This window comes from Danio rerio, chromosome 19 (genome assembly GCF_052040795.2).
Source record: "Danio rerio strain M-AB ecotype USA chromosome 19, GRCz13ab, whole genome shotgun sequence".
NCBI lineage: Eukaryota > Metazoa > Chordata > Actinopteri > Cypriniformes > Danionidae > Danio > Danio rerio.
Genome location: NC_141039.2, coordinates 37,130,657 through 37,148,823, shown reverse-complemented (window position 1 = coordinate 37,148,823; position 18,167 = coordinate 37,130,657). Strand labels below are relative to the sequence as shown.

The 18,167-nt window shown below is 34.5% G+C and overlaps 4 protein-coding genes across 4 annotated transcripts; 3 read left to right on the top strand and 1 right to left on the bottom strand.

The window, feature by feature from the left end:
* The first annotated feature begins 1,749 nt into the window (after positions 1-1,749).
* psma2b (proteasome 20S subunit alpha 2b) lies at positions 1,750-6,732 on the top strand. The gene is made up of 8 exons (NM_001128674.1): positions 1,750-1,814; positions 2,379-2,455; positions 3,826-3,958; positions 4,353-4,475; positions 4,556-4,637; positions 4,721-4,794; positions 4,884-4,941; positions 6,566-6,732. Exons 1-8 carry the CDS (start codon positions 1,774-1,776, stop codon positions 6,680-6,682), a joined length of 705 nt encoding a protein of 234 aa, NP_001122146.1. The 5' UTR covers positions 1,750-1,773; the 3' UTR covers positions 6,683-6,732.
* Positions 6,733-7,016: 284 nt separating this feature from the next.
* Positions 7,017-9,481, bottom strand: ntaq1 (N-terminal glutamine amidase 1). The gene is made up of 6 exons (NM_001044947.1): positions 9,402-9,481; positions 9,222-9,321; positions 8,002-8,052; positions 7,773-7,921; positions 7,223-7,347; positions 7,017-7,136 (listed from the first exon to the last, which is right to left on the bottom strand). The coding sequence occupies exons 1-6, from the start codon at positions 9,479-9,481 to the stop codon at positions 7,033-7,035; spliced, it is 609 nt and encodes a 202-aa protein (NP_001038412.1). The 3' UTR covers positions 7,017-7,032.
* Positions 9,482-12,580: 3,099 nt separating this feature from the next.
* zgc:113424 lies at positions 12,581-13,931 on the top strand. The gene is made up of 3 exons (NM_001044779.1): positions 12,581-12,939; positions 13,020-13,115; positions 13,205-13,931. The coding sequence occupies exons 1-3, from the start codon at positions 12,673-12,675 to the stop codon at positions 13,742-13,744; spliced, it is 903 nt and encodes a 300-aa protein (NP_001038244.1). The 5' UTR covers positions 12,581-12,672; the 3' UTR covers positions 13,745-13,931.
* Positions 13,932-16,330: 2,399 nt separating this feature from the next.
* Positions 16,331-17,527, top strand: si:rp71-45k5.2. The gene is made up of 3 exons (NM_001044940.1): positions 16,331-16,698; positions 16,779-16,874; positions 16,985-17,527. The coding sequence occupies exons 1-3, from the start codon at positions 16,543-16,545 to the stop codon at positions 17,498-17,500; spliced, it is 768 nt and encodes a 255-aa protein (NP_001038405.1). The 5' UTR covers positions 16,331-16,542; the 3' UTR covers positions 17,501-17,527.
* Positions 17,528-18,167: the final 640 nt, after the last annotated feature.

Genomic DNA, 18,167 nt, shown 5'->3' with positions numbered 1-18,167 from the left:
GAATATGTCAATAACTCAATTTTCACAAAAATGTCAGACAGAACCTTATAATTGTAAGGTGACGACATGTGTTTGATATTTAAAATAACGGCAACATTAATGCATTATGGACAAGGAAATTCTGTGAATAAAAATGCAGAAAACAAATATATATTCAAAATAACAAATATATATGATAAATATCACTTTCATTCATTCATTCATTCATTCATTTTCTTTTCGGCTTAGTCCCTTTATTAATCCGGAGTCGCCAAAGCGGAATGAACAGCCAACTTATCCAGCATATGTTTTAAACAGCGGATGCCCTTCCAGCTGCAACCCATCAATGGGAAACATCCACACACACACACACACTAAGGACAATTTAGCTTATCCAATTCACCTGTACCGCATGTTTTTGGACTTGTGGGGGAAACCGGAGCACCCGGAGGAAACCCATGCTAACAAGGGGAGAACATGCAAACTCCATACAGACCAGCCGAGGCTCAAACCAGCAATTTTCTTACTGTGCAGTGAATGTGCTACCCACTGCGGCACCGTGCAGCCTCTAGATATCACCTTGTTATATTTAAATCATATTAGGGTGTGTGTTGTTAAAGGTTAACATACGTTAAAATGTTACAAAATCAATTCAGAAACAATGTTGCAAGCTAGGCAAGATGGCTCAGTGGTTAGCACTCTCACTTCACAGCAATAAGGTCGCTGGTTCGAGTCTCGCTGGGTCAGTTAGCGTTTTAGTATGGAGTTTGCATGTTCTATCCGTGTTGGCATGGGTTTCCTCCAGCTGCTCCGAAGACATGTGCTGTAGGTGAACGGACTATATGCACAGTTAGGGCTTTTCAGCCAATGATGAACTTCCGGTGAGAGCTTTGTGTGACTATTTTCAACTTCATAAGGTTCCTTTTAACAGCATCAATGTTGTAATTTAATCACAATACTTTTATTTAACTAGACTTTAGCATCAATTTGGTTGTTAAAGCGTAAAAAGAGTCAAAAGACCGTTTATACACAAATGCCGTCATTATCAGTAGGCTTGTGCAAAAACTTTATTAAAAATACTGGGGTAAAATTACTTTTCATATTTAAAGACATGACGCAGAAAAATATAATTTAATGCAGTGCTTGTTTGGTCTGAGGCCCACTTTATATCGTATCTTATGATCGCGTTTTTTTTTATTTATTTTTTTTTATTAAGAAATCAGGTCTTAAACATGGCAATTTTGTATGGGATAACCTAAAGCCCTGCTGCTGGCTCTCTGAAATAAAAGTCAGTGTACATATACCCCCTTGATTAAACTAAATTGGCCTTAAGGTATGTGTGTAAATACGTGTGTATGGGTGTTTCCCAGTACGGGGTTACAGCCGGAAGAGCATCCACTGTGTAAAAAATATGATGGATAAATTGGTGGTGCATTCCACTGTGGCGACCGCTGATGAATAAAGAGACTAAACCGACTAAACTGAAGGAAAATGAATGAATGAAAATGTTAATATGGTGCTCTTCCATCTTGAATGATATAGAATTTATATTAAACATAGCTATAATTTATTTATTGTATCATTTGTTCATCCCAAAGTTTATGTCATGTTAAAGTCATGCTATATGTATTGTTTTACACAGAAATGATGGCAATATAATAAACGCCTCAAATATATAACGAGCAGTCGGATTGTCCAGTGTAATTCTACAGTGAGTTACTTTTATTTTGACAAGTGAGCTCACAAACACTACGCGGAAGTTATTTAAACCGTTTCCGTAGCAAAAAGGCAAAAATGGCAGAACGAGGATACAGTTTTTCTCTCACAACATTTAGGTAATTATGTCATATATAGACTCATATGTGTCTTTAATAAGTCAATTTACTTCTCATTTTGTATACGTTTAGTTAAAATGATGTGATTTGTTCCAACTGCGTGTTATATGTACTTGATTATAAGTCGCACCGGAGATGCACTGTCACGGTGCTGGTATCAGTGAAGCTTTTTCATCTGTTTTCTTTTTTATTTATATGATTTTCTTTTCTTTGTGCTTTCTCTTTTATTATGAAGGACTTTAACGTCTTGAATTTTAATTTCGTTTACGCATTGCTTAGTTTGCATATCGTTTCATTTTTTTGGTGACGAGTATTATCTTGCTTAACTTTTGTGATTTATGTTGTAACTTGTAAGTTATTACGACAAGCTAACTTAGAAAAAAGTGTTAGTGTAAAGCTTTTGTTCGAGTTGATAATCTTTCGGTTTAAAATATTAAACGCCCAAGTTCACAATCAATGCGAAGTAACGTTATCTGCATCTGTAAAAAATGCGATGTTTCATTTCAGATATAACTCGGTTGTTTTTCTCTTGAACTGATGTTTTTTTTTTATTTTAATCCACAGCCCGTCTGGCAAACTGGTGCAGATTGAATATGCTCTGGCCGCAGTAGCAGCTGGTGCCCCGTCTGTAGGAATCAAAGGCAAGTTTATATACATCAGTTGCTGAAAAATACACTAAAGTCAAGTGCTGAATCCAGTATTTGAGTCAAATTCAGACATTTTTGAAGCAAGATGACGTGTTTTAGGTGTCATTTGAATGTAACACATTTTGTCTTCATCGCAGTGAGCTGTATGAAATCTGTATACAGTGCAGAAACTGATCATTTTTACATTGCATAAATACACAGAAGTACTTGTGAAGTGGCATTTTAAGTGTCTACAAATAAAATGCTACTCAGACTAGCCACAATATGAAAATCCACAGATTTTAACAATCTGTTTTGGGAAGTAAACACTAATTTTTCCTTAAGGACTTTTATTTTAGAACAATAACTGATAAACCGTTAAAGACACACCAGTTGTAAATCACTGACTTTATATAATTTTCTTGAGCTCAGTATTATTATTATTTTATTGGTCTTTTGTATGACAATTGAAATTAAATAGTGAGAGGTAAACATTAATATATTGTACATTGTTAATCCCATCCTCTAACCTGTCATTCATTAACTTGGTTAACAAAACAACAATAAATACAAAATTAAGTACATTAAATACATAAGTACATGCCATAAGAGAATAACTGGATACAGATGGGAAAAATAACAATATTAATTAAAACAATATTAACTAAGTATTAATTTAAATGTTTTTCTTTTTTTGTAAAAACATGTACAAAAAGTTAATTTTTCATGAATCCATACATTTTTTATAGTATTATAAATTATTAATAGTTAATAGTAACCATATTCATCCATCCATATATATATATATATATATATATATATATATATAGCCCAAAAAAAGAGAAATAAATAAAATTCATTTAAAATAAACGCAACAACTAGTGTCTGAATAAAGCAAGCCTCTAATATTTTTTTTTTAATATATAAAATCACACTTAATAAAATCAGTGGGTAGAAACACCTAGATTGACATCGTCCTATTGTACATGTCATCAGAGGGAGAAAATCCCGCCCATTTTTGACAATCTCTTCCTCATTCGCATAGACAGCCCTGAGTGAGAAGCAGCCGTCCACCATTATTTGATAATTTCAGCAACTAAGAGGCATTTTAAATATAGTTTTAGGATGCATAAATGAACACTGTACTCTCCATAAACCACCTTTTTCTTTGCCACTTCTTTTGACTTTTTCAGATTTCAGAGATAACGTTAGTCGTTTTAAATCTGCCACTAAGCTGCACACAGTTGTTAATGTTGTATTATGTCTTTACACATAACGAGTGTCTGATGTTCTTAATTATTGTACATTCTCAGGGTCTTCCATGCATATTATATGCATCAGTTGTACTTTTGTTTTCAAGGCCTCTTTTGTAATTATATTTGCAGCATCAAATGGAGTTGTGCTGGCAACAGAGAAGAAACAAAAGTCCATACTGTACGATGAACAGAGCGTGCACAAAGTTGAACCGATAACCAAACACATTGGCATGGTGTACAGTGGAATGGGCCCCGATTACAGGTATTAATTAACAATATTTTGTTTTAGAATAAATGGTTGATATGATCTAAAAATGTAATGATTTTAGAATGAGCCATGTTAGCACCCTTACAGCTGAAACTGCCATCATGCATTGGAAACACTTCGGGTCTCATTCACTTCCATTGATTTCTAGACGTTATAAACAGCTTGTTATGCTGCTTGATGTCGCAAACTGATCTTTTCTTATTATATTATTCTACTTTGTCTGTATAGTCATGAACACTTGTTTGTAGCGCAAGTAGTTTGACTGTGTTCTGTCGTTGATTATTCCTGGTCTTTTCTCTAACTAAATCGGAAGTTCTAAAACAATCACAAAATGAGGGCAGTTCCGCATTGCAGTATAAGGTCAATAGAAATGATCTATTTTTGACAGGGTGCTGGTCAGAAGGGCAAGAAAGCTGGCTCAGCAGTATTTCCTGGTCTATCAAGAGCCGATCCCCACAGGCCAGCTGGTACAGAGAGTGGCTTCTGTCATGCAAGAATACACACAGTCAGGGTATGTTCATTTCTTGTCTATTATTACTGTACTAGACATAAATAGAGCTCCTGAAGTAATTTAACCGTCGTGTCTTATAGAGGTGTACGCCCATTTGGAGTGTCTCTCCTTATCGCTGGTTGGGACGAAGACAGACCATACTTATTTCAGTCAGACCCATCGGTACAATAAATAAAAACCATTTTATTTTCTGTTTATGTATTTGATCACATTATAATGCCAAGCATTTCTTTGATATCCCACAGGGAGCATACTTCGCTTGGAAAGCCACAGCAATGGGAAAGAACTATGTGAATGGAAAAACGTTCCTTGAAAAAAGGTATCACGTTGTAGCTTGAATAATTGATGATTGGCAATCTATTTATTTACATTGTAAAAGTTTTACAGCACAGCTTTATTCTGTTACAGATATAATGAAGATCTGGAACTTGAAGATGCTATACACACTGCCATCTTAACTTTGAAGGCGAGTTCATCCTTAAATGACTATTAATTTTCTATAGTGGATAATTGATATTTATTCATTAGGATAAACCCCTTAAGATGTACCATCTCATTTTCAAGGGTGTCCCACAATCAATCACATAATAATAACCAGAGAAGACAAAAACAAAACGAATTACAAAAAAAAAACATTAACAAAAAGGGAAGTAGTATACATGCATATATATACAATTTAAAATTAAACGAAAGTAGCAAGAAGAGGTAAGAATCGCTGCAGGACACTTTTTTTTTTTCTTTCTAATAATGAAATGGCCCCGAGTCAAGTATTCATCTTATACTAGTTACCACATCTCATATTTGGCAGGTCTTTTTTTCCATAAAATGCTCTTGTGTGAAGAATTTATTTCTAATGTGTCATCTAAAGCCTCTGTTGTAAATTCCAAAACATATTAAGTCTTTATTGTAGGCTTGAGCTTTTGCTGGAAATCCCAGGTTTTCTAAAGATTGATTGAGCGTGTGTGTATGCGTACATTAATAAAGTCTGTGCATCTCTCTCAACTGTTTAGAAGGAACTTTTCTACTGAAAGCTAAACTAAAAGAGAGACACTTTTACTGCCTTTCTCTGAGGCCCAATCCCAATTCTCTTTTTGTACCCCACCCCTTTCCCTTGAAACAGAATGTGAAGAGCTTCAATTTTTACCCCTAAGAAATGGGACACCACTACAAAACCAGCAACCGTCATCATGTCGTTGCAAGCTCTTGCTTCATATGACATCAAAGATGGCGACTGCTGTCGTTGTTCCAGTTGCAGACTTTTTGGTATTTATCTTTAGGAAATCACCAAAGGCAACTATATTATGTTATTATAACGATATAATGTGGCAATAAGCTTGTAACTGTACTGTGCATTTAAAAAAGCCAAAAAAAAAAAAACAATGTTTAATGTTTTACCAGACACTGTAAAAAGGTCATTCCCAGCCACTAGACTTTTCTGACAGGGTATTTGAGTGTCATTGAGTGACAATGTTGTAGAGCTGCTATACATTAGTTATTATTATGGATTATAGATATCGAAGTTGAGCTTTTTTTTCATAGTTTTATTTTAAAAAGCATGACTGTAAAAAACAAACGCTGTTATGATTGCAATAAAACAAAAGCTTGTTTGTTGTGAAAAAATCTTAATAATGCAAAAAAAAGGCCAAAAATAGCCCTTGCCCTTAACGCTAAAGAGAATTGAGACACCCTTACCTCTTCATGTGAACGCGCAAAACAGGGTGCAATGGGAAAGGCTAAGGGGTAAAATTGGGATTGAGCCTTAATGTCATGTAGCTTCAGTTTTTATTGATAAAATTACTGGTCAATGTCTTTGTAGGTTTTTGCCAAAGTGGAACTGTAATCTAGTCAAAACTTGCCTGTAACTACAACAGTGTTTCCCTGAAAATTATTACACACCTTAAACATTTGTCAATTGGTATCAAACATTCAGTAACCCCCATGGTATAATATAATGATAACAATTGTAAAATATATTCCCTTGTTTGCATGTCAAAAATTAAAACAGCAATCATCTCAAATAACTGAGAAGATCAAATTACCCCAGTTAATCTCAACAAGGCTACATTATAGTGTTTTCTCTTTATCTACAGGAAAGTTTTGAAGGTCAGATGACAGAAGACAACATTGAGGTGGGCATTTGTAATGAAGCAGGGTTTCGCAGACTGTCGCCCGCTGAGGTGAAGGATTACCTGGCAGCAATTGCTTAAAAACTACAGCACTACAACTGCTTACACAGTTTCGCATTTCGGTTTGGTTGTTTGTTTAAATTCTGCATTTTTATTATCTGTACATCTGTGTAACTGATTTCTTTATAAAAATAATACACATCCTCGACAAATGACAACAATGGCTTTCTTTTCTGTGACCTTTCTACCTGACTATAATTAAGCCACATTGCCAACTGTTCAATTAGTAAAAATAATTTCAGAGTCAATAAATGTGTCTTTTGAGGCCTGCTTAGTTGCAGCATTCTCCATCATAATAGGATCTTTCCCTGAGGCTCTGTTTATGTACATTTTTCAACAACAACAACAAAAAATGTGCTGGAAAAAAAGCATTACTTTACTCCAAAGTGTTTAACAAAGTCTGAAAGGCTGTAAACCTCTCCATATCCCACTCGGGGATCCATGCAGATGAAGTCATCAAGATTCATTTTGGATTCTGAAAAGGACACGTTATACATGAAAGTGGAAGAAGAAATCAAATTATAGTATTTACTGTATATAAATCTGCAATAGAAAACAAACCTGGTGTCTCTAAACATGGATATGCTGGAGGTGGCATACGCCAATTCCCATCGGAGTCCTTCATATGAGACCGATCAGAAGCAAACTCCTTCAAATAAGTGTCCCCGGGTATGACTCGAAGTTTCCTAAAAGAGCAAACAACACTTTGATTACATTCAACTAAGACTGGCTATTATTATTATAAGGGTCAAAGACATAAAGGAGTTTAAGCATTTGTTAAAAAATATATATATAAAAATAATATTATTTAATGCAAAAGTAAATTAATTGACTATTGTCCATCACCACAATTTACATAAGATGACCTCTAAAATGTAGTTAAGTGTAACAGTAGTTTAAAATACTAAGTTATATTTAAAACAAGAATAATGTGAGGCCATACTAAATGGATAACAATGCAGCCTCAAAATACTAATTCATATTAAAATCTTCATTCAATTTTGTCCTCACATTTTATGATGTGCTTTTCTTTTATAAATTTATTAAGTACTTGTTACACTTATGTTATTTCATCTTTTGTAGAATGCAGATTAGACCAGATAATACTTGCCTCCAGTAAGCAGGTTTCAAATGCTTGTCAGACTGAAAGGCCTCCATTGAATAAACGTCAAGCGAACAAGGAAATGGAAGAATGGTGTCTAAATCGTAAATGAAGCTCGGTCCTTGTTTACTTGCGTGTAGAAGAATAACATGGTAATCCTAAATGGAAAACAACATTTTTATATCAATTAGAGACTACCATAAAATATGCATAGTTTTTATACATATAAAGTTCCTACCCAAATTACTGGTTCATCCCCTCGACTGGACTTTTGTTTCCAAATAGGTATCTGAAATATTACACAATTTTTAACACACATACATACTATATATACACTCATTGGCCCCTTTTGTTTGGCACACCTTACTAGTACCGGGTTGGACCCTCTTTTGTCTTTAGAACTGCCTTAATCCTTTGTGGCATAGATTCAACAAGGTACTGGAAATATTCCTCAAGAGATTTTGGTTCATATTCACATGATAGCATTACACAGTTGCTGTGGATTTGTTGGCTGCACATCCGTGATGCGATTCTCTCATTCCACCACATCCCAAAGGTGCTCTACTGAATTGAGAGCCGGTGACTGTGGAAGTCATTTGATTACAGAACTTCATGTCATGTTTTACAAACCAGTCTGAGATGATTTGCGTTTTATGACATGGTGCGTTATCCTGCTGGAAGTAGCCATCAGAAGATGGGTACACTGGTCATAAAGGCATGGACATGGCCAGCAACAATACTCAGGTAGGCTGTGGCGTTGACACAATGCTTAATTGGTACTAATGGGCCCAATGTGTGCCAAGAAAATACCCCCCATGCCATTACACTACCACCACCTGAACCGTTGATACAAGGCAGGATGGATTCATGCTTTCATGTTGCTGACGCTAAATTCTTACCCTACCATCCGAATGTTGCAGCAGAAATTGAGACTTATCAGACCAGACAACGCTTTTCCAATCTTCTATTGTTCAATTTTGGTGAGCCAGTGTGAAATGTAGCCTCAGTTTCCTGGTCTTTGCTGACAAGAGTGGCACCCATGTGGTCTTCTGCTGCTGTAGCCCATCTCCTCAAGGTTCGAGGTTCAAAGTTACTGGAATCACCTTTCTTTCCCATTCTTATGCTTGGTTTGAACTGCAGCTGATCGTCTTGACCATGTCTACATGCCTAAATGCATTGAGTTGCTGCCATGTGATTGGCTTATTTTTGCGTTGAGCAGCAGTTGGAAAGCTGTACCTAATAAAGTGACCGGTGACTGTATACGTGTGTGTGTGTGTGTGTGTGTGTGTATATATGTATATATATATATATATATATATATATATATATATATATATATATATATATATATATGTATGTGTGTGTGTGTGTGTGTGTGTGTGTGTGTGTATGTATGTATATAACAGAAAACTGTACATTTCATTAAATGTAAAATACTTGTGTGGAGATGAAGCTCACCTTCTTTCTTTCATTAGATATAAATACTGCATACACCTCTTCCAAAGGACAATGTCTCTGATTCTTGATATATTCACACAATTTCCACACATTCTCCTCACTGCAACAAACATTTAAATACGTGTATGAATACGGTACGTTTTAAATTTGAAATAATGTTACAGGTATTATCGCATTTACCAGTAACAGCTGGTGTAAACACATTGGTTTCCGGACGGGGTGATCACTTTATATTCAGACGAAGCGCTTTCTTCATTCATTCTTTCCTTCCTTATATACGTGTATATACAGTAGGTTTACGCGGACTTCCAGTTATAACGACATGACAAAAGAATACATGTGTATAATGATACCATAGATATTTACATTAATATTACAATGAAGCGATTCGCGTTGCAACCGCACTGTTGCTTGTTACAATGTATCTTGTCCGTAAGGAACTTCAGGGGATTTGTCGTTCCGGCGAGACAGGTGATGCGCGAACATTCACTCCTTATGTGAATTGCAAATGTAGCACTTGCACGATTATCAGCATAAATATTAAACAGTCTAACTTTCATAAAGCATAAGTAGAAAACACGTTAGCGAAAGATAACGTGCAGTTAGGCATCGTTCTCAACTCAATACAATTAGCCAATGTATTGGTTTCTAATTTCAGAGTATCTGATTGTATTTTGTTGCACGTTAATTCGTTTTTTGCCACATACTTGTATAAATGTTTGTGGATATCTATAAATTTTTTTTGTGAACTATATTTTGTTTTAAACTGAAAATGTGTTTCTGTTTCTAATGCATGTTTATCTCAAACCCTTTCATTTCTCTATACATGTTCACTCATTATAGAGTCCTGACAATATGTTTCAAACTATCAGTCCATTCAAATTGTCTACCAAAACCACAGTATGAGTTAATATTAAGGAGGTTAGCACATAGTCTAAATGAATAACTATGTAGTCTTGTCAAAAGTTGTCTTGGTTCACACTTGCTTTGGTCATAAAAAGCCACAAAATGTTCTAAATATATATGCGTACAAGATGTCTTTTGTAAAATAAGGTAAATATTTTTTTGGATTAAATATATCACATTCTGAGAGATGTATTTATTTACTTGTACAACTGTTTTATTACACTTTTTATTGTTTTCATAGGCTAAATCCCCATTTCTGAGCCACAAATAAACAGCTCTTTACACTTTTACCGTTTAAGAATCCACTATTTGCTAACGTGTTTGTTTAAAATGAAATTTGATAACATTCAAATACTTATGATGTTATAAAGTAAGCTAAACCAACAAATATTAACCATATTCTTTTAACAAGATGTATAGGGCCACCTATGTTTTGAGGTGTAGCCATCAGAAAAAGCCCACCATTAACACCTCGTTTTTAGGAATGTCTTTTACTAATGATCTCATTAGCACTTGTGGACCCACTGATTTGAGAGCTGGTGAACTGGAAAAACCACGAATAAAATAGTTGAAATTGCACTTTATTTTTGTTACTTTTTAATAAAATGATCTTTCTTTCTATTTGACTGTAATGCTTTGTGTACTTAACATAGTGTAAACATAGACACTTTTCTTATGCAAAAAAATAATAAAAAATGCACAACCAATTTCACTTAACATTAGTAACACCAAATAGTGAAGAATACACCCTACTTGCATTTTACTTGCTTAATATAAAACCACTTTTGTTATTTTTATGTGGGTGCCAAAATTTTAAGCTATTTCTCTTCGTTAAATAAACTTCTTTTGGTAAAACCCAGCTAAGCCTATTTTGAATTTAAGTCAAGTAAACAAAGGAGTCTGGTTAGTTATAGATTGAGTAACTTTGAAATCTTAAACACACTCATTGTTTTGATAATAGTTGCAAAAAAATCTTACTGAAAACTTTCTACATTGTCTTTGTTCTTTCAAAAATCCAAATACTGCATGTAGAGATGCATAAGCTTTATCATCGTCTGTCATTTAAAAAAGACTAGTCCTATACCTTATCCAGAGCAAGTGCCTGTTTTATAAATGTCCATACAATTTCCACACACTCTTAATAAAAACAATAATAAAAATAATACATGAACTAGGAACTATTTATTAAATATTTAGTGAATGCTATACTGTTTTCAAATTAATAAAAAAAGAAATAAAAACAATAATGTATACAGTACCATTCAAAAGTTTGGGGTAGGATTTTAGTATTAATTAGTAGGATTTTAAGTGCTTTAACATAAACTTATTCTGCTCACCAAGGCTGCGTTTATTTAATCAAAAATGCAGAACAAATAGTAAAAAAGTTTAACAATTTTTTGTCACTGTAAAATAGCTGTTCAAAAGTTGTTTATATTTTAATTCAATGATTTATTCCAGTAATTTTAATAATGAATTTTGAGCTTCATTACTCCAGTCTTCAGTCACATGATCCTTCCGAAACCACTAAGCAATAATGACTGGAGTAATATTTTTTGAAACTACATAACCTACAATAAGAAAGCAGTTATTTAAATCTGCAATAAATATTTAACAATTATTTTTTTTTACATTTAATAAATGCATTGATGAACAGAGTAATTTTCTTTAAAAAAACTAACACTAAATGTTAAATATGTGTGGAGACGAACGTCAACATATTTCATTAAACAGACTAGGCCTACACAGTATATCATGCAGTGTGAGTCCCTAATCAGTATACTTTCACACTGCAATTACAGCAGAAAAATACAAGCTTGACTATGGTGTGTCTAAAATACAGTTAAAGTCAGAATTACTAGCCCCCTTTGCATTTTTTTTTATTTCCCAGATTTATTTAAAAGAGCAATGAATTTTTCCACAGTATGTCTAATAATATGTTTTCTTCAGGAGAAATTCTTATTTATTTAAATAAATAAATAAATAAATAAATAAATAAATAAATAAATAAACAGGGGGGCTAATAATAAAAAACGTAAGATATGTGGATTATGATACCATATCAACAGCCACCCTCTTCATTATGTTCAACGTAGCTAATACACTGTATTTTATTTATAAAGACATGACTAAAGAAAATTTAATTGTAATGTGTTTAGATAAGGTAGCCTAAAATAAAGAACTTTAGGGAGATTCATTGTTTTATGAGTCAATGAGGTGGTGCAAACATTATGAATTGTAAATGTAACGTGCACAATTATCACCTTAAATGTTGAACTATCTAACTTGTCAACAACACAATTAGAAAAGTCTTTAGTGAAAACTTTCGTGATCTCACCTCGTGGTAAACAGTTTTCGGCCATTTATGCTTTAGTCATATGACTAAAAGGTGAATACCTCCACCTGAAGCTCATTACAAGCAAGTCGTCTTCCGCAAGTGCAAAACACTGTTTTTGTTTTAAATCAACCAATAATAGCATCATTATTTTTGCAGCTTACTGTTAATGTAGCCTTAAAAACACCCGCTATTAACACCTCATTTTCCTGAATGCCATTTAATAATGGTCTCATTAACACTTGTAGACTCACTGAAAGAAAGACACAGCCTGGACATAAATGGAGCCTGGTTTTCTCAGTCTTCATTCTGAGTTTGGATCAAGGGGTCATCATGACTAACGGAGAGACCGCAGGGTTCAGCAGTTCGCAGTCCAGTGGCGCTCCAAGGAGAATGAAGCAGTGTGCAGCAGGAACATACACCGGACTTATTGCATATGCAATTCGAGAATCACCGGACAAGAAGCTCACATTCAAACAGGTAAATCTGCAAAATCCACAACGGTTTCCTAGAGTTAACTCTTCTGTAAACTTGGCTAACGTTTTCATTTGTTTGTGCAGATAATGAAGAAGCTGGAACCATTTGTGTTTGGAGAAAAAAGAAACTTTGAGAACAACATCAGAGTCTGTTTGTCCGCAAAAAAGTGTTTTGTGAAGGTGTGTTTATCAAATGTTATGTAACCTTCTAATTTTCTGAAGTCAACGAAATGTAAGTGTAATAAACCATTTGGTTTTTTTGTGTTCAGGTACCAGTCGATCCAGATTATCCAAATCCTAAAAAGAATTTCTGGAAAGTGGACGAGAGTTGCATTACTCCAAAACTGTTTCAACGACATTTCAAATACATTATGCCCATGTTTCCTGACAACAGCATTCAAACACAATGGGTGCATAAATGTGAAGATAAACCATCTGCTCCTGAGAAACTCCTTCCAGTCTGTAAGGTCACAGAAAATAAAAGCGAAGTCAAGTTTACAGGCCCGTTCTCCATTGAATCTTTGCTAAAGAGTGACCATGGAGTGAAACGCATGCGCAGCACGCAGATGGAGGAACATCCACACTACAGAGAAGCGCAGTGTGCAGCGACAAAGAGAAAACACATGTATGCTGCAGTGGAGTGTTTTTACCCTGTTTCAGCAGAAGGAAACCACTTAGTCTCGACGAAAAGGCCTCGACTATCTTCAGGACCTCAGTTAGGACTGTCTTTCCCTCAGCAGATCAAATATGATCACCGTGCTCTCTTCAGCTATCCTCTAATGATTGATAAGAGATATATGAGCTGGTGAAATGTGAGAAACACCAAATGTGAAGAGCTGAAATAGCACTTTTAGTTGTTGTTGACTTTTTTTCTTTTTTATAAAAATCAACTGTCTTCGTAGGCTATTTGACTGTGATATCTTGTTTAATCAAATAAACCTGAGACATTTTTAACGCCAAATGCAAATGAACAGCATTTCTCGTTTTTTTTAACTATACACTTTTTTGCAGTTAACAACCAATAATAGCATCCAGCTAAACAAAATAATAAAGTATTCGTATTTAAATTTTTACAATGTTTTTAAGCTATACCTAAATTATTTAAATAAAAATCCTCTTAAGTATCTCTACGCAGACCCCATCCCATAATAAGGCCCCTCATCCAATGAGAAGTTCCTCCGCTATTCACACAATGTCCACACGTTCCCCCCTTTCACATTCTCCTCTTTCAAAATAACGATACGAATAATGAGAAAACCTTTTGCTGATTTCTACGAGCTAAGTTATTTAGACGAAGCGCCATTCATTCATTCTTGAACACGTTTGCAAGGTATTTTGTTTAAAATAAATACATGACAAATGAAAAAAGTGTGTTCAGCCCAAAAAGTTAAAGTTGTTCGTTGATGTTTATCGTGCTGTATCAAGAACGTTATTCTGATTTGGTAAGCGAAGTGATAAGCGAACATTATAGGCTATATGCGAATTGTAAATATAGCGCGCACGATTATCACTAATAAACGATCTAAATTGAAAAGCACAATTAGAGAAGCTGTTAGAGAAAAATTATGTGCATTTGGTCATTGCTCTCAACTAAATACGATTTAAAAAAAAAAAGTCAAGGCCTATGTGTGCTCTGTTTTGATATTGTGTTAACCATTTGTGCTCACTGACAGAACCAGGGCCCAGTTTAAAAAAAAATCTGGATCAAATTGATTTGATATTTGGAAATCCCATGTTTTTATATCCAGTATTAATTTATCTATCTTACTTTTCTGACAGTTTTTTTTGAGTAACATTGGATCATTGTGATCCAAATACCAAATTTCAGGATTACAGGAATGACCAAATCCTGTTTACCAGCCTTAAATGGAACCAACAGTAGCATACTGGCTTAGCAAAACACAACAAATACTAGTGGCCACAAACAGCCATTTTTTGTTGGTAAGAAACAGAAACCCTGTAATCAATAAACATTTTCTGTTTTTACTGTTCTAATACAATATTGTCATTAAGTTTGTGATTATTCACTTTAAAATAAAACTTTGTTTTATTTGGTTAAAAAAACAACTGCATCCACTCTTCTAATGGAATCGTGATAATCCTGTTTTTTTTTTTTTTTTTATTATTCAAATAGATCCGAAGTTCAAAGTTTTGAATAACCCAAAGGGCAGGTTTGATCTACATCATATGTAAGATTAGATTGATCTTACAAAAACCCTCTGTTACTTTTGAAAAACCCATTTCCAAGATTTGATCCAATCTGAGATCCAAAATCGGGATTACTTTTGAAAAACTGTGCCTTGAAGATTATACAGATAGTTAATTTACACCTACACCTGATCAAACTAATGGAGTCCTTCAGGCTTGTTTGAAACCTACCGGTAAGTGTGTTGGAGCAGGGTTGTAACTAAACTGTGCAGGGCTTCGGCCCTCCAGGAATTGAGTTTGACACCCATGGCCTAAGCAATGGCTGTTTTAAGTTAATATGTTAAATCCGAGATATATATGATCATAGATGTCTTAAATGCCCATTTGACCTTTTTGTTTATTAGAGAATCCTGAAAAATATGGATTATGGTTTCCACAAAAATATTAACTGTTTTAATATAGGCTGATGTTCCGTGAATACACATTATAAACATTACCAAGGTATGTGCCATGAAGACTTGAAACAGAGCCTGTACTAACTATTTTGAAATAATAGCTAGTATAGCATACAATTCAAATTTTTGCATTTTTAGTATGGCTGATATTTAAGTTTAATTGAGTTTTATCACATTAATAACAATAAAAATATAGTTGTGGATTTTTAGTCTAATAACCACAAACGATTACTTTTCTAACTGTAAAAAAATCTATTATTTTACAGTTTTTTTTTCGTCAGTTAACGGCGTTATATTACAGATATTTACTCTAAAATAACAGACGTCAAATTACAGAAATTTACCGGAAATCTAAATTTAAGGAATATATATATTTTTTATTTAATTGCAGTTATGTTGAGTTTTTTTTTCTGGCACCAAAGCTGCTGAAAAAAACATAACTTAACGAAATGTATTTTACAGTGTGTAGGATTATTTGGTAGTCCTGTAAACTGACTGAGTTGCATTTTAATTGGTGTCTTTATTGAACATAAATGTGTGTGGTCAATATTTTTTTTTTAATTGAAAAGGACACATTCACTCCTTCTCTGCTGAATCTTAATTTCGCAATCTGAATTTCTGGTTTTGAAATTTAGAGTTCTGAATATCTTAATCTTTAAAACAGAATAATAATCCACGGGTGCTGGTGAGACATTATCCACCGACACCGTCATTAAATCAGATTGCACTTTTGCATGTGAACTCATTTTCACATTTTTAGGTTACTATATTTTATAGAGTACAAAATACAAGTTAAACCAACAAATATTTCAACAACCTTCTTTCAGCATGCAGGTCTGTTTTGATGTGGGCTATCCATAAGTAATCGCTCGCCGTTAACACCTTTTTTATGAATGGCACTTATTAATGGTCTCATTAGCACTTGTAGACCCACTGAAAGACACAGTCTGTATAAATGAAGCCTGTTTTTATCGGTCTTTCTGAGTTTGGATCTGAAGCTCATCATGACTAACGGAGAGACCGCAGAGTTCAGCAGTTTTCTGGCGCAGTCCAGTGGCGCTCCGAGAAGGAGATTGAAGCAGTGTGCAGCAGGAACATACACCGGGCTCATTGCATATGCAATTCAAGAATCACCGGACAAGAAGCTCACATTCAAAGAGGTAAATCTGCAAAATCCACAACTGTTTTCTAAGTTATACTTTTCTGTAAACTTGGCTAACGTCTTCATTTGTTTGTGCAGATAATGACGAAGCTGGAACCATTTGTGTTTGGAGAAAAAAGGAGCATTGAGAACAACATCAGAGTCTGTCTATCGTCGAACAAGTGTTTTGTGAAGGTGTGTTTACTAAGATAATATTTATACTTTTTTTTACCACAGTAACGAGTTGCAAAGTAGCCTATTTGTTACCAACTGATACTAAAACTCTTTGGTTTTTTTGTGTTCAGGTGCCAGTCGATCCAGATTATCCAAATCCCAAAAAGAATTACTGGAAAGTGGACGAAAATGGCATTACTCCAAAAATGCTCCGCCGACATTTCAAACACATTATGCACATGTTTCCTGGTCTTATGGCACGTGGAGATTATTCACGTGTTCATGATGACACACTCGTGCCAGTCTGCAAGGCTACAGAAAATAAAAGCGAAGTCAAGTTTACAGGCCCGTTCTCCATTGAATCTTTGCTAAAGAGTGACCATGGAGTGAAACGCATGCGCAGTACGCAGATGGAGGAACATCCACACTACAGAGAAGCGCAGTGTGCAGCGACAAAGAGAAAACACATGTATGCTGCAGTGGAGTGTTTTTACCCTGTTTCAGCAGAAGGAAACCACTTAGTCTCGACGAAAAGGCCTCGACTATCTTCAGGACCTCAGTTAGGACTGTTTTTCCTTCAGCAGATCCAGTATGATCGTACTCTCTTTAGCTCTCCTCTAATGTTCAATACATTTGTGAGCTGGTGAACAACGAGAAAGATCTTATGTAAATAGTGGAAATTGCACTTTTATTTTTGTTGTTCACTTTTAATAAAAACATTTTCTTCATTTTTGTATATGGTTTACTTGATGATTACCATTAACACATAATATAATAACAAAATATTTTCGATTGTGTGACCATTAGAGAACAAACTAGACCCATATGACATTATAGCTCACAGTGCAAACTACTAGCCTAATTGATTGTAATTTTAAAATGTTTATATATTCATACAATCGAATGCTTGTATTAAATTACAATATTAACAAGTTCATATTAATAAAATTTTTCTAATTTACCAATTCATTGCACTTTAGAATACGAAATTTAGGTATATAATTTATTTATAATGTATAATTTCTTTATATTCAAATAATATTTAATATAAATATTTATTAAATACATGTTACATTTGAGAGCGGCGCGGTGGCGTCCTCCACCTTACTGTGTGGAGTTTGCATGTTTTGCCCGTGTTTGCGTGGGTTTTCTCCGGGTGCTCCGGTTTCCCCCACAAGTCCAAAGACGTGCGCTATAGGTCAATCGAGTAAGCTAAATTGTCCGTAGTGTATGTGCGTGAGTAGGAATATATGGGTGTTTCCAGTGATGGGTTGCAGCTGGAAGGGCATCTGATGCGTAAAACATATGCTAGAT

Bases quoted from the DNA above. Each gene is read 5' to 3' on its own strand.
- psma2b (NM_001128674.1), top strand. From the start codon at position 1,774: ATGGCAGAACGAGGATACAGTTTTTCTCTCACAACATTTAG. The intron at 4,476-4,555 runs GTATGTTCATTT...CGTGTCTTATAG, and splicing joins CAAGAATACACACAGTCAGG to AGGTGTACGCCCATTTGGAG. The intron at 4,638-4,720 runs GTACAATAAATA...GATATCCCACAG, and splicing joins TATTTCAGTCAGACCCATCG to GGAGCATACTTCGCTTGGAA.
- ntaq1 (NM_001044947.1), bottom strand. From the start codon at position 9,481: ATGAATGAAGAAAGCGCTTCGTCTGAATATAAAGTGATCACCCCGTCC. The intron at 9,322-9,401 runs GTAAATGCGATA...TGTTTGTTGCAG, and splicing joins GTTTACACCAGCTGTTACTG to TGAGGAGAATGTGTGGAAAT. The intron at 7,137-7,222 runs GTTTGTTTTCTA...TGTCCTTTTCAG, and splicing joins TCCATGTTTAGAGACACCAG to AATCCAAAATGAATCTTGAT.
- zgc:113424 (NM_001044779.1), top strand. From the start codon at position 12,673: ATGCCATTTAATAATGGTCTCATTAACACTTGTAGACTCACTGAAAGA. The intron at 12,940-13,019 runs GTAAATCTGCAA...TTGTTTGTGCAG, and splicing joins AGAAGCTCACATTCAAACAG to ATAATGAAGAAGCTGGAACC. The intron at 13,116-13,204 runs GTGTGTTTATCA...TTTTGTGTTCAG, and splicing joins CAAAAAAGTGTTTTGTGAAG to GTACCAGTCGATCCAGATTA.
- si:rp71-45k5.2 (NM_001044940.1), top strand. From the start codon at position 16,543: ATGACTAACGGAGAGACCGCAGAGTTCAGCAGTTTTCTGGCGCAGTCC. The intron at 16,699-16,778 runs GTAAATCTGCAA...TTGTTTGTGCAG, and splicing joins AGAAGCTCACATTCAAAGAG to ATAATGACGAAGCTGGAACC. The intron at 16,875-16,984 runs GTGTGTTTACTA...TTTTGTGTTCAG, and splicing joins CGAACAAGTGTTTTGTGAAG to GTGCCAGTCGATCCAGATTA.